Here is a 15,269-nt window from a genome sequence, read left to right as displayed (position 1 = left end):
ATTAAAGGGATACAACTTTTGGAGGTGTCCCACCCAAAACATGATTTTAATCCAAACTATAAAACATCTCCTTCATATTAGTCCACTCTGGGGTCCCAAATATTTGCCCAGATAGCTCTGCTACATCTCATTGCACTTCCAGAAGATACTTCCAGGTCCAACGCAGCTCGTCATCACCTCCATCCTCATGCCGTCATCAAATTGTGTCGCCTTGATGACACTTGAGCTTTTCAAAGAAGGGGGAAATCACCCAGTCTTGTCACCCACGATCCACAACCATTTATTTCCACTTTTGGAGAATGCACCTCATGATCCAAGCTAAAAAATGTATGCTGCAGACGTATTTTTTTATTTTTTTTTCATTTGTGTGCGCGCGCATGTGTGTATGTCCGTGATCTCAGTTGTTTCAGCGCATTAAGAAAGTGCTTAATACTTAATAGCAGTATGACATGAAGTTTAGTCGTGTCTCTCATAAAGAGACTTACAGTAAGACTGGTGCGCAACCATATCATTTGGCACCCATCTATTCTGTTAATTACAACAAGTCTGCAAGCATTTGACTGCTAAAGTGCGATATTACAATGCACGCGCTGCACTCCTGTAATCCTGTTAAAAAAAGCAAATAAATAATCTCTGTGAATGAATGTTGGCAATAGTTCTTCTTTAAGGAGTGAGCAATATGGTGCCTACCTACCACCGGCATGAAGGGCTCACTCACTCGCTCACTCGGTGATGTGTTGTCATTAAAGGTGCAGTCTTGGAACCCCCCCAGATCTTTTTGCTGTAATGGGCAAAATAATCTCCCGCTTTGATAGGCACACGACGCAGAGAAGTGCGCCAAGTGACAGGTACTTATCTTTTTGCCTGTGTCCTGTGTTTAAGAAAGATATAATTCTTTGCGACTGCTCCTCGGGGCATCGGCTCTTCAACTTCATTATTTCTTCTCATGATAAATATATATATTTATATACTCCCTCCTCCTCGTCCTCCTCCTCGAAAACCTGAGAATTAATACCAACGCTGGCAATCTCTGCCAGCGGTCATTTGGAAATGGAACAAAAATATGTCACATCTGTTTAAGCAACATTTTTTTAGGTCTTCTCGCATGACATTATTCTAATTTATTGATGGATACACTGAATAATTTTATGGCTCCCGCTCTCTTCTTTTTTTTTCGTATTAACTTCATGATTTGAGTGGCTATCAAGAGGCTATAGAGTCTTTTCAAAAACTTTTGTCACAATATTCTATTGAACCTCTCACGGTGGAGTTTTTTTTCCCCCTTCAATTGTTTGCATTTAAATCTAAGTAGTACTATGCCATGCCTGATCTTAAATGGCTGAATAGATTTTTTATAACTGTAGTGAGCTTAATTTGACAGCAGTGGGAGCTAGAGAGTCTCTGCAGGGACTTGGGAAGACCCTTATTAATTTGTTAGTCTTCAATTATGTTGAATTTCTTAGTGACGGCTAACAAAAATAATAAATAATATGCATATCATTGACTTGAAAAAAATATATATTTCTACATGTTTTTTGTTTTGCCGTACTTAAAAAAAATCAATTTTCTTCTTGTCGGTGTGGTTGTATTAGGCCGCATTTGACATGAGAAAATTTTGTGCCATTTTCACAGTAAAATAATTTTATAAAAATGCAAATTGACAGCTGAGACATAAAAAAACTAAATATAACAATTAAAAAAAACTATCCTGTGGGTATCACCATTATGTAGCACAGCATTACTCGTTAGTCAAATATTAAGAGATGATGAAATAACACCACAATTAACAAAGGAATCCATTAGATGTGGCCCACTCTGCTATATGCAACTCAATGGAAACCTTAAATCTGAATACATTTGAAGCTTCGAATTCAATCAAAAACACTCAGAGGGAAAATTTGCTATCTGGTGAGACCTCAGCAAAGCGAAAGGTGCAGGGGCAGTTGACGACACGATGGACAGCAATGTCCAGGGTAATTGTATATTAAGTTTACAATTACATTTTAATGACAATGTAACCACTTTTTATTCACACTCCTAAATAGAAGACCACTGTGTTGCATATGCCAAAATTATGACCAATCATGAACAAAAATGCTGAAGCAAACACATTTCCACACTTATTATTGTATTGGTGCGAATGTTTTGTCGATTATAATAAAACCTGAGAGTTCCATTAATCATTTTTGCTACATCTCGGTAGGCTCTCAGTCATACAGGAGTGGGCCATTGAGGAAAAGGTTTCTTCAGCCATCATGTGTACTTCTTTAAAGGTGTCCGACGTTTCGCTCCTCATCCGAAGAGCTTCGTCAGCGAACTAAAGTTGTGCTGGTAACCCTGGCCCTATATCCCTAAATTGATGAAAACTGATTTAAGGTTGGGGGAGCAGGGGACCACTCCCTGAAGCCAATCTGACTACTTATATTGTTCTATCCCTGGCTCTGATATCACCTCCTTTTTCAATCTGATTACATCTCCACTCTGATTACCCCTATAGTTCTATCCCTGGCTGTGGAACGAAACGTCAGTCACCTTCAAAGTAGTACAGATGACGGCTGAGGAAACATTTTCCATCTTTTTTTGTCTAAGTCGTGTTTTATAAACCTATACTGACTACAATTCTAAATTAAGGAATTGGAAGATGAGGCCCAAGGTCACCCGCCTCTTCTTCTTTTCCTTTCGGCTTTTCCCTTCAGGGGTCGCCACAGCAAATCAGTGTGCTCCATCTAACCCAGTTTTGTGCATCCTCTTCTCTCACACCAGCTACCTTCATGTCCTGTTTGACAACCCGCCAGCCTTGTCAGGGAAAAATATCGATAGTGCAATTCCTTAGCCTTGGTTCTTGTCATGTTTTAGGTGTTTTTGTACTGAACATTTATTTAATATGATAAGTCGGAAGTACACAATTTATGAGTGAGTTAAAACAGTAGCACATGGTAATGGTTGTCCATCTCAAATGAGTGCAAAAAATCAAAATCAGTGCCAATGTGTCTTTTTCAGACGTTCCTAAAGTGTGCGTTACCTAACATGAGTAGCACGGACATTACGTTTCATCATCGTTAGCAAAGCAGCTGTTGTGAAAGCACAAGAATATCATGATCGACGATGGCACTGTAAAGTCTTGTTATATCGATATCGGTTATATCGATAGTACTGCTTATTACGATACTATTTCTATGAACGCAAGGAGAAAATTTACATGCCGCAGGATCGGATATATCGATAGTCCGGTTATATCGATATTTTTTCAGACTCCCGAGAATATCGATATAACGAGACTTTACTGTACTTTCTTTCCAACATGCGTACAAATTTGGTTGATATGGCCGCTTTCCGGAAGGACTCTCCAAAGACCACCTGTTTGTGCTTTCTAGCAAAATTCAAGAATTTGCCCTCTGATCTCTCTCCACTTATTGTATTAAATACTTTCAAACAAACGTCTTGAAGGCATAGTCAGATTTCAGAGACTGTGTGACATGTTTTGAGTGTGAGAAGGTCTTGTTGAGTACACAGACATTCCTCATTTCTGCCTGTGACCTTGGGCACAGCGACATGTACCCATGGCAGGCTTCCATTTGCCATGTTGGGCTGTAGTGGTAAAGGTGCAATGCAAGATAATTTGGATTTCTTTTTCATTTTTTTAACCCCTGCTTCGCCTTCCCTCCTAGGAGCGCGGAAAAAGTCAGAAATACAGCAGTTCATAGCGTGAAGATTACAGGTAATATGACACAGAGCCTTCATAAATATTATTGACCTGAGCAGATGATGGAGATATTGCTGCAGGAGAGACTTTTCACACTTTGATTTGGCTAAAATGAGCTGGAAGAAGTCAGTGATCACACTCTTTGAGCTTCTTCACAGTCTGTCTGTGCACACACACGTACACACATGTGTACCGACAACCAGGTGAGCGTGCGCAAACAAATAGATGAAATATCCTCAAAGAGACCTATTGATGTTTTATTCATGTATGCGGATAGGGGGGAAAAATCCTAAAACGATCCATCTGAAGCCATTGAAGTCAGGTGATAATCCACATGCTGGTGGGGCGGCCCTAGGGCGAATTAGAGGATGGGAAGCCATTGTGTCTTCATCTGAGGTCAACATGCTTGAACTACTGATACATGTGGATGTTAATTTGGCTAATCTCACTCAGACAAATGTTTTACAGGCAAACGTAGAAGGCTTTGACATCAAATCATTTTAGGGCATCGGAATGGGAGATTTTTTTTCCCCTTTATTTCTTTCTTTTTTTTTAATTCATACAGAGAGCCTTTTGTATCATGGTTACATGCATTTTTACCTTTTGCAAAAAACATTTATAAGTATTATTTTGATTGTGATCACATTGGCGTGCCGGGTTTTCTTGGACTCTGATGATTTGAATATCTCTGGAAGCAATACTCAAATGATTCAGAATAAACAATAGGTCAGTCGAACAGATGGCTGTTGCATATCACCAGCATTTTTTTGTTCTTCTGGGGTTTTTTTTCCATAAGAATTGCATAATGAGCTAGCCCGAAGAACTGTCCTGCATCATGCTCAAAGTTGAACGCTGTTATTCATTTCTTGCCGGTCTCATCTAGCTGAATAAGTATAATCCAAACCATCTGACATTAGCGAGTTCGTTAAAATTTGCAATTATTAGCTCAGAAGCAGTTTTTAAAGACAAATCTTTCTATTAGATTTCATTCGTGTACAAAATGCTGTGGCCTGTGGGAAGAGTGACGCGTTCCTTTGAAGACCCATTTTCCCGTTTAAATGAGGACACATGTCAAAGCAAATGTTTTCAGCCCTTTAACTGTATTGTCATGGAGGCAATTAAAACATTCAGCATTAAAAAAATATATTAACAACCCTCCTGTGGTGACGTGACTAAATGTGTTTCCTCCCCCTCTCTCATCAATCCAACCTTGACGCTCTCCCCGATGCAAGAAAAGCAAATGCACTCATTGCTGGAAGGTCAGGCATAAAAATGGACTTTCAATCGGAAAACTGAATCATTTCCTCCGGTATAGAGCAACCACTTGAGTTCCTTCAATGTTCACCATCTTCACATCAGGGCCAGTTGCCCATTCAAACACACACACAGTTGCACACACAGTGATTAAATGTGCAAAAAAAATCAATTCCAGTTCAATCATTTGTTGCCTCTTTTCAAAAAGAAAAAAAAGAAAGCAAACAAGATCCAAAATGATTTTGATAGGGCTCAAGGTAAGTGAATAGTGATGTCAAAATCATTTTGGCTGTGCCTTTTTCTCCGGTGTCACAGCGTTATCGGGGTCACACTGACAAGATAGAAAAAAAGAAGGAAGATTGCATTGAAATGAAATTCTCATAGATGTAAAAAATAGGAGTAAACGTGTAACCTGTTGTGAAGCCTGCGTAGAATGTTAGCATATTGTACTTGAGAATATGAATTATTTGTGTAATTCATCTTGATTTTTATGACCTGACGTCTTTTTTACTGTAACCTTATGACTTTTTTGAACAAAAATCTAACTTTTTAAAATTATGCAGATATAATGAAGCTTTTTAACAGTTTAGTTCCAAAACATTGCAACTTTTTTTTGAAATGTGATTTATTTCTTTGATTACTATATCTTTATTTTGGGAGGCACCAGATTTTTTCTGCAATTATTTTTATATCCGTGTTAAAAACTGTTAAAAATATAAATCTGGTCCTGTTCAATTTAGTAGTATATTTTTCAAGAAAAAAACTACCCTTAACTTTTTCTGAAAAGATCAATTCCACATTTCAATATGGAGTTTTGGTTTTTACTGATTTCTTATTAATATTAATTAATGTTTCCCTTGTTCCATTTTTTTCCCATTACATTGTCTCTCGGTTCCTTCACGAAAATGTGTTTCCCCTCTTTATTCCTTGAGTAGTACACCATTGTTCTTGTACCCTTATTACTTCTTTCAGGTAATATTAAAATTGTATATGCTAGTGATGTTATATTTTATTTGTAGAATCGTGACTTTTGTCCTTACAAAAAAAATCTTATACCATTGCTATTTATTTCATGTAAATTTGATATTTCAAAGTTTTTCTTGCCATTGCAACTTGAAACTATTATTGCACTTTATTCTTTTCCCTTAAAAATGGTACTTAACTCCTGTAATTCTCTAACATTTTTCATGCCCTGATTTTTTTTTCTTCAATTAACGTTACAGATTAACTCTCATACTGTTGTTGCTTTCTTCTCTTAACCTTACTACTGACTTATCTGGCTTTTTTTTATTGCATTCACATTTTATTTCTTTTAGTTATCACCCCTCAAATAAAATAACAGTGTTCTCCTTTTGTGTGAAATGATTCTCATATTATCAGACTTCTCATGCACTTTTCCTTCATAACATCCGTTTTGCTCCACCAACTGTTTTGTAAACACTTCTCTGCACATATTGCAGCTTTATTTTCTTAAAATTGCATTGCAAAAAAAATTATAATAATAATAAATACATTCTATTCCTGCATTCATGCAACTTTATTGTCCATCCCCTTAGATTACTCTTGGAATTTCATAATGTATTTCTTATCATTGCTGCTTTTTTTTTTGAAAAAAAAGCACTTTATTTACTAAGTAATAATTCTTCTCAGGACAAGACTCTCAACCTTGTGAGGCAATGCAATGCTCATAAAATTGCAATTTTATTCTCACACATGGTACTTTATATCTGTTATAACACTTACCACATCTGAAGTGTGTCAGGAAAGTTCTCAGACGAGCGTCACAAAAAAAAGTTTGACCATATTTGAAATCCAAACTACGTTTCCCCTCATGCGTGGACTAGTGTGTATAGAAAGAGTGACGTTTCCTTCATTCAATGTATGAGAAGAGGCGGGAATTGTGGCAGGACAACTTGGAAGTGCTTCGAGATGACAATGCATTTGCTCGCAATGCAATGAGCTTCTGACAGTTCCTGGCTGGGAAGAACATCATGTCCAAGTTCCGCAGGATCCTTATTGAAGACAGATAAGATGGCTGCACAAATGGAACTGTGGGTGATTCTGGAAGAATTCTTCCAGGAATTCTTGATTGTGTGGGAGTGAAGGTGTGGTGTCTGGGGGGGCATGATGCTGTGGCTCTATTATTGTAGCATTACAACTTTTTCCCCTTCCAGTGGTGCAATATGATTGTCACTGAACTATATCCCCATGCATAATATAAACACTTTATTCTCATAACTGTCTATTTTCATTTTACTTAACTTGTTTACACACCTGTAAAAAACCTGGTCACAATCCATGTTATCGTTTTTTATACCCCAAAAAATACCACTTGGTCTTGTCATTAATTTTTATAAACGATCATTTTCTTATGTGTATGAACCCCTTTGTTGAGATGCTGACATCCCCAGCCTTCCCTCTTATTCACTTTAAGACCTTGGAACCAAGGCTGAAAAACGTTTTAATAGGAAAGCCTTTTCTTCTTCCACCTCTTTCCAGAGTTGCATCTCCACCTTTCCTCATTCAGGGGCCGTCTTAGTAGAGAAAACATAGGCCATCTATTCAAAAGCTATTCATCAATTGTTCTGGTTTGTAGATTGCATTCTGATGCTAATCTGGCATGTTAAATATCTTTTTTGTTCACCCCTACCATCTTTCACCGTTTTGTCATTCCGTTTATCCAGTTTTGGCCACCCATTTTATTTATTTATGCGCCTGCTCCTATTCACTTGCTCATGTATTTTTTATTATGTTGTTTCACTGTCATGCAGTGTCAACTCACTCCATTCAGTGTGGGCTACTTGAAGGGCTTGCGGGGACAAAGCGTGTACACATTGCACCGCTATTCACTAGGTCCAGCTGGATCGCTTGACAGGAAGAAGGGGGGTCGTGGGAGAGAGAGAGGAGAGAGAGAGAGAGAGAGAGAGAGAGAGAGAGAGAGAGAGAGAGAGAGAGAGAGAGAGAGAGAGAGAGAGACGGTGGGAAGGAGGGAGAGAAGGGGGAGCCTTGTGAAAAGAAATCCTGCACAATGGACACAGAAGAAGTGCACAATGCTAACAGTTTTCCAAATACCACTGATTGCTTTCATCACAATGAACGAAAGCGGCCGCTTTTCTCCGAGCTCCACTTCAACAAACAACGCTCGCACAAAACCTTCCAACCGGCGTTTTGTGCGCAAACAAAACCCCCTCGACCGTCTAAACGCTCCCAGAGAAGAGAAAAGGAATTAACAAAAAAAAGGAGGTGGTGGGTTACATTTCCTCCGCTTTAAAGATAAGACATAAAAAGTATAAGAAGATGTATTTTAATGCAATTGATTTCTATAGTAAATCATTTAACAATCACACTAAACAACAGTGCAGTAAAATTAAATTATCATTCAAAGTGTTCTTAAATACAGTTATTTTAATACATTTTGTGTTTTTTTTTTTCTTCCTACCACGAGGTCACTTTGCCCGTTCTTTGGATGGTGGTGGAATGGGTGGGCTGCCACCCCCCCCCCCGCCCCCCGTCCCCGACGCCCCCCCCCCCCCCCCCCCCCCCCTAAGGAGGAAGTTCCACGAGTGTTGCAAACGCTGAGCTCCATTCAAAGGGTTTAATTAACCGCGACGGAGATAATTATCCCTGGACTGTCCAAATTAGTTTTGCATAATCGCACCGATCCTTATGAATCAATCTCCCAGTGTAATCTAGTAAAAAAGGGGCTCCCGGATTGAAATTCATCACACACAAATACATTGAGAACACATGGTGATCAATAGGTTGTTCATGTCCTCTTTTTAATTCAGATTATCAATGCACTATGAGGCGCTGCATCTATTTTAAATACACTCTCGGTGACATCGGACAAAAGCGGCCGTTTTGAAGGAGGAGGTTGTTTTTTTTTTTGTTTGTTTTTTTACATTTCACCAGGACTGCACAGAAAGGAGAAAATGACGTTTGTCACATCAAAAACTATAATCCGATTAATTTTGTATCCTATTCTTTTTCATTGTTATTATTATTGTTCCCGCGACTATTTCTCAACAGGTGACACACAAAGAGACACATTTGTTGAGAGTCGGTTTTTTAAAGAAAATCGTTTTCTTGAAATCCCTGCATGACACGAGAGGAATTTTCATCATTTCAAGCACCCTTGGGTGCTTGAAATGATGTTGGAATTTGTACAAATTAATTAGCGGTACGTCTTCTTGTGCAAATTCACTTTTGTCTTTTTTTATTTGCTCACCATAGATCCCACTAAAACAATAAATATTACAGACGACTAGAAAATGCATTAAAAAACTTTAAATCCGAGATGGGGACTCCAAGGCCCGTGGGCCATAAAAGGGCCATGGATGGATGAAAATTGAATCATGCATCCCAAAACAAAAAGGAACTGTGATTTAAAAAAAAGTTCAAATAAATCTAACTGCAGAATATAGAAGAATAAATAATTACGCCGTTGTATTTAATTATAAATTTAGTAGGATTTTATAAAAACTGCAGCGATTCCCCACCCCTGCTCGAAATGTCCAGATAATGCGAGTGAAATGTCCCAGCGTGGATGCCTTAGAACACTAAATAAACTGACTTTTTTGTACATGTTTTTGTTTGTTTCTTTTGTAGGTGTGTCACAATGCTTCCATGGTGGACCCATGCACCGTGGGGCAGTCTCGGATCCATCAGGTGCTATAAGCACCGTTCATTCGTCGGCGATTGGCTGAAGTTTGGTGAGTTCTCACGGAGACCTTCAATCAATGAAATCATCCATACACGTGTGATATGTGCACACGTCATCACATGTTCGAGTTTGTGCATGCATGAATCAAACTAGTGCATCAATTGTTTGTTTGTTTTTAATTCTCGCGTGGGGTGGATCATAACGCCGCCGCGTAAGCGGGATAAGGTTCGAGTTGAGGTTTCCCCATTCCGGGGAGGAGGATGTAGGCGAGGGGCGGCTGGAGTCCGGTGGAGGGCCACGCCGTGCAGTTGCAAGGGATCATGTAGCCGGGGTTCCCGGGGGACGGGTGAGAGTGGGTATGAGTCCCGCCACCCACGCCGGCCCCGCCGGCCCCCGCGAAAGCACCAGCGGCGCTCGGCGGGTAGCCCAGCGGGGACGCGTACGGGAACGAGTGCGGCGAGAGCTCGCTCATCTTAGAGCCCAGGTCAAAAAAGGAGTAAGGGTTCGTGGACATGGACGGGTTGAAGAAGACCCGAGCCGCCGCGGCCGCAGCCGCCGCCGCCGCTTTGTCCGGATTGCAGATGATACTCTCGGGCAGCGCACCAGCGGAGAGGCCGCTAACTTTGAGCGCCTCGTGCTCCCCGAGGTTGTAGGGCACCGGGAATGAAAACTTGTCCTTTTTCATCAGGGTCTTGGGCTTCCGCCGGGGTCGGTACTTGTAGTCGGGGTGTTCCTTCATGTGCATAGCCCGCAGACGCTTGGCTTCGTCGATAAAGGGCCTCTTTTCGGACTCGGTCAGAAGTTTCCACTCCGCACCTAACCGCTTGCTGATTTCCGAGTTGTGCATTTTAGGGTTCTCCTGGGCCATTTTTCTCCGCTGGGCTCTGGACCACACCATGAAGGCGTTCATCGGGCGTTTTACGTGATCCATCGGTTTGGACATACTTCACAAGAACTCTAAAGACGAAAGAGCACATGCGCGCGCGTCAATAAATGCTCTGACTGAGTTGCGAAAATAAACGCCAGGCGTCGTTTACTTACTTGTGACTTTAATTCTTCATCTCACCCACGATTATATTGTGCAAAAAGAGACAACTCCTTAAAAGTCTTGTATTCTCTTCATCCTCGCGTCCGCGCTCGAGCAAAACGACAGCCGCAAGAAAAAAAAAAACAGTCTTGTGTCGTCGTTGTCCTTCCTCCGGGTGTCATCCAGCATCAACGGTAGCGCGCAAGCAAGTGGATGACAAGTCTCGGTGGGCGCGTGTGAAATACTGCTTGTGTGGCAGGTAGTGAAAGTGCTCAGTGGCGCATGCGCACTAGAACCCCTTCCGCGCGGATCGACTGTTTTTGCGCCCCTTCCCCTTTTCCTCCCTCTAACTTCCTCTTTTCTTGAAAAAGAGAAGCTCAATTGACCCGGTGTTAGCCCGCTCACCTTCATAAAGGCGTCCGTTTTTATTTCTATTAATGCGAGCATAATAGTCTATTTTACGCACGAACGCGTGGAACCGTTGGTGCGCTTGTTCACCTCGCATGGCCTCACCTGCGCTTCACCCCATCCCCACCCACCACCTCGCCTTTTAATACTAACCTACTCTTTCATATTGTTCTATTTGCGAGTTGTATTGAGCCACCGAGGAGGTTTCAAGTGTTTCTAATCGAGCTCGTTGAAATTAATTACTTTCCTCAAACCATCATCAATCCCACAAGCTCCACATCCCCTTCCCCATTTTCCCCTCTTTTCACTTCAAAAGACCCTCCCAAGGGCAGACAACCGATTCACAACTTTGCAATTATTATACTTATCTGCTTGGATTTGTGCTGTAAATTGTTGGTTTGTGGTATATTTTCTCCTTCTTGCACCTTTTTTTGCTATTATTATATATGTCAAACGAAAAATAATTACCAGGGAATAACAGGGAGCATGGGAAAATACAAACCAGGAATAATGTCTGCAGGAGAACCATTTTAATGAATGACAAATAATAATTATGCACAATTAAAGGCACTTTTTTAATAAATAACATGCCAGAATGTAATCCTCTAGTTTGCTAGCAATAATTTAAAACACTGCTCTCAAAATATGATTTTTATTATTTTGTCTGAGCAGGTTGATGCAGAGCATGATCACGAAACGCGCACACACACAGACACGCACGCACGCACGCACGCACGCACGCACTCGTGCGCACACACGAAATTCGATTTCCTTCTGTGAGTGACTTAATTTCCTTCACAAGACAGGAAAATACATAATTAATTGTTTTCAAATTCCTAAATCATATGATAGAAAATGATCCCCATCCTTCAGAAGATGATGTTTTTACACAAATATATTTTTAATTATTCTTAATTTGCCATATAAAGATATACAATTCTCTTTCTTTAATTCACAGGGAAAAAAACACTCTTAATTGTTATTTGACTCTGATGTTCCAATTTTTTTTTGACAAATAATTTTCTTCCATTTTTGGTCAGTAATTTTATTTTGCATGCACACACCGACAAATACATTTGGAGGTATACTAAAACTCTGCTCCCCAAAAATGTAAAGGGGAAACCAATAATAATAACATGAACCCTCCTCTCACCTGCATTCTTCCTATCTTTCCTTCCAAGCTCATATTTTCAGGTGGCAAATAACTCTTCAATAATTCAAGATGAGTTAGTGAGCGCGGTGAGAATTATAGCTGTATGGCTCCAGCCTGTGAGATGGAGCAACCCTTAGAGCACATAGAGCAGGATAAGGCTTGAATGGGTGGGGCAGGGGGGGGGGGGGGCGCTATCACAAAAATAACTAGCGGGAGACAGCAGCAACACAACAATCCCTTGGGGACTTTCTCCTCGATTAAGAGTGAAGATCATGCACACTTTATTTCCATCACTCCCGCGCAAAAAAAGTGTCCCTCAAAATTGTCGTGGCAATGATTACTCTGAAATGAAGCATACCAAAGAGATATAAGGATCTTTATAATCACACCAAAAACACGTTACTCCGCAACTTTTATACTGTATTTTTATACTTTGCACGATGTACAGTTCTTTTCATGAAATATTTTTGTGCAGTTGTACATTTCAGTCTCCTGACATTTTCTTTTGTGCATAGAATACTTTGTTTTATCTTTTGATCCCCCCTCAACCCTTTCAATTTTGCTGCAAAATTGAAAATGGTGGGGTGGAGATTGCAAATTTCCCAATTTTGGGACGATTAAAGGCTTTCTGATTCTGATTTTGATTCTGAAACACGGCACAGAGGGCAGATGTCATGAAGATCATGCATCTCGACGGAATAATTCCTTAAATTGTTCTGCATTTTTCACGTCTTCATATATTCACTGTTGTATTTGTTTAGTGCAAAACAAATGGTAAAATATGTTGAAAAAAAACATACTTTATTTGATGGAATTTAAAAATGGTATCACTGTTTCGGGAAGATGCAGGAAGTTGGAGAAAAAAGAAGTCGAAGGTGTGTGGAGGCAAAAGAGGCTGGTAAAGAAGCAGAACACTGGTCTGCAGGTCCATCGTCTACCTGCATTTTCCCCTTTGCAACTTTGGCCACAGGAGGGAGGTCAAAGGTGGAAAGTTGTAGGGCCTTTGCAAATTTTCCCATTGTGGGATAATTAAAGGCTTTCTGGTTTTGAATCTGATTTCCTTCAACTATGTTCTTCCTTCACCTTTGAGTTACCTTCATCATTGTCACAAAATTGAACCTATCATCCTTCTCTTTCAATGTTCCGCATCTTACAAATTTTGTCTTCTCCTTGAACCTCATTCAACATTTTGCCATTTTTCGCCAACACCTTTAAGATTGAAGCCCCATGTTTACAGCAGATAAAGCCCAGTTTTCTATTTAAAAAGTGGCTAATATTATAATGAGATTGAATACGTGATATTCTAATAAATAAACCGCACATTGTTCCAAACATTTAGGCAAGTTGTATAATTAGCTGATGAAATAAATTGTATCATGAAGATAAGAGTGCCATAAATAAAGACCGCCCTGAATATAAAAAAAAGCAAAACAAATGGGAAGATTAGAAATATTTCAATTCCACTCCAAAAAAGGCATCAATGTCGGACAAAGATGCTCTGCACGATGTGATCGGTATTGACAGTCAATTAGTCACCAACACATCTTATTAGCTCCGGAATCTTATCTTAAGTGAGCCTTTGATAAAGCGCTAATGACAAACAGCAGTTTAAATGTGTAAGCGAGCCTATTTAAAGATGACTGCGTGTAGATTAGAGGCCGTTTTGTCTCTTGTTTATTTATTTACTTGGTTGTTTGTTTTTTCAGCTTTGTACAGTACACAAAAAAACACGCTAAAGAGCAGGGCAACATAATGATCGGATTTCCGATGAGACAATGTCGACTTCGGCATCACCTCAAATGAGTCACACATCTATAATTGATGTGAATAAAGTTAAAATGTTCCCGTGATTTAAAAAAAATGTGACCTATTTTGAATAGTTGTGTTCTCCAAACACATTCAACGGGTGCCAAATTAGTTGTGCAGCTCTTTAATCATTCTAATTATACAGTCATTATTGCTCCTCGGGGCAGACTTTCGTGTCTTTGTCTATATGGGAATTATTTTGGTGAAGAACCAAAATATTTACTCAACCACAGCCTAAATATTACGCATATCAGGAGGAATTGAGAAAATAATCCTCTCATAGACGGCAGTATTAACTTAATCACATTAGTGTAAATACTATTGATGGTGGTCATGATCGTGAGTGAGCGTGTGTGTGTATGTGTGTGTGTGTGTGTGTGTGTGTGTGTGTGTGTGTGTGTGTGTGTGTGTGTGTGTGTGTGTGTGTGTGTGTGTGTGTGTGTGTGTGCGCGCTGGCGTGTCCGTGAATGTGTGTGTTTGCATCACAATGTTGCAACGGCGCGGGATGGTGCTGAAAAAGGCCCCGAGGACCGAGCGCTGTCAGTACTTGTGATGTGCCGCTAAAGAGGATTGATAGTCATTTCCTTCATGAAGGAGCTGAGCTGGCGCGTACAACAAACTTTCAAAGCACATTATCAAAGGAGAATGGCTCCACAGAAGGATGCGCTGCTCGGGAAGCTTGATAAGACCTTCTTCTTTAAACCAGCGCTTGTCATCATATTAAATATAATCTCAACTTGCTTGAATATCTCCACGTTCCCGAGGGGGCCTAAGGGAATAGAAGCAAACGTCCCAGATCAGTTTAAAAAAAAATATATATAATGCCTGATATTGATGAAAAGTGAGATTTTTGATGTTAGATGATAGTGCTGGGGCTTGCGGGCTGGATGTTGAGCTGGTGAATATCCTTGGTTGAGATCCACCTCCCTGCAGGCTCTGACTTTTCCCATGATAGACTGTTTGGAACCATTTAGCAGATACATTATCACCGGCCTTTTCTTCCTCATTATATTCGCCCTCTTATCACCAAGGCATCACCGCAAAGCCCCAAATAGAGAGTTGTAATTACCACCACCGCCACCTGATAGCGACCCCTCCTATCGGCTTTTATCACTGCCGGTCTTGCTAACTCATCACGGGGACCTGGGGAAGAAAAGACCCGCTTGTGGGATACATCGCTCTGATACACGTTTACTTTCAGTTGGGGGATCATAGAAAAGTGATGCACTCAGGCCTTTTCTTCACCCCAGCCCAA

General features: G+C 40.3%; 1 protein-coding gene across 1 annotated transcript; it reads right to left on the bottom strand.

Moving 5' to 3' along the window:
* Positions 1 to 8,528: 8,528 nt before the first annotated feature.
* Positions 8,529 to 11,022, bottom strand: sox21b (SRY-box transcription factor 21b). The gene is made up of 2 exons (XM_089002375.1): positions 10,662 to 11,022; positions 8,529 to 10,577 (listed from the first exon to the last, which is right to left on the bottom strand). The coding sequence occupies exon 2, from the start codon at positions 10,561 to 10,563 to the stop codon at positions 9,817 to 9,819; it is 747 nt and encodes a 248-aa protein (XP_088858501.1). The 5' UTR covers positions 10,564 to 10,577; positions 10,662 to 11,022; the 3' UTR covers positions 8,529 to 9,816.
* Between the last annotated feature and the right edge of the window lie 4,247 nt (positions 11,023 to 15,269).

This window comes from Hippocampus bargibanti, linkage group LG08 (assembly GCF_051943395.1).
Source record: "Hippocampus bargibanti isolate YZ-2025 linkage group LG08, ASM5194339v1, whole genome shotgun sequence".
In the NCBI taxonomy this organism is placed as follows: domain Eukaryota; kingdom Metazoa; phylum Chordata; class Actinopteri; order Syngnathiformes; family Syngnathidae; genus Hippocampus; species Hippocampus bargibanti.
The sequence above is the reverse complement of the archived record's forward strand: the minus strand, read 5'-3'. Positions and strand labels throughout refer to the sequence as shown.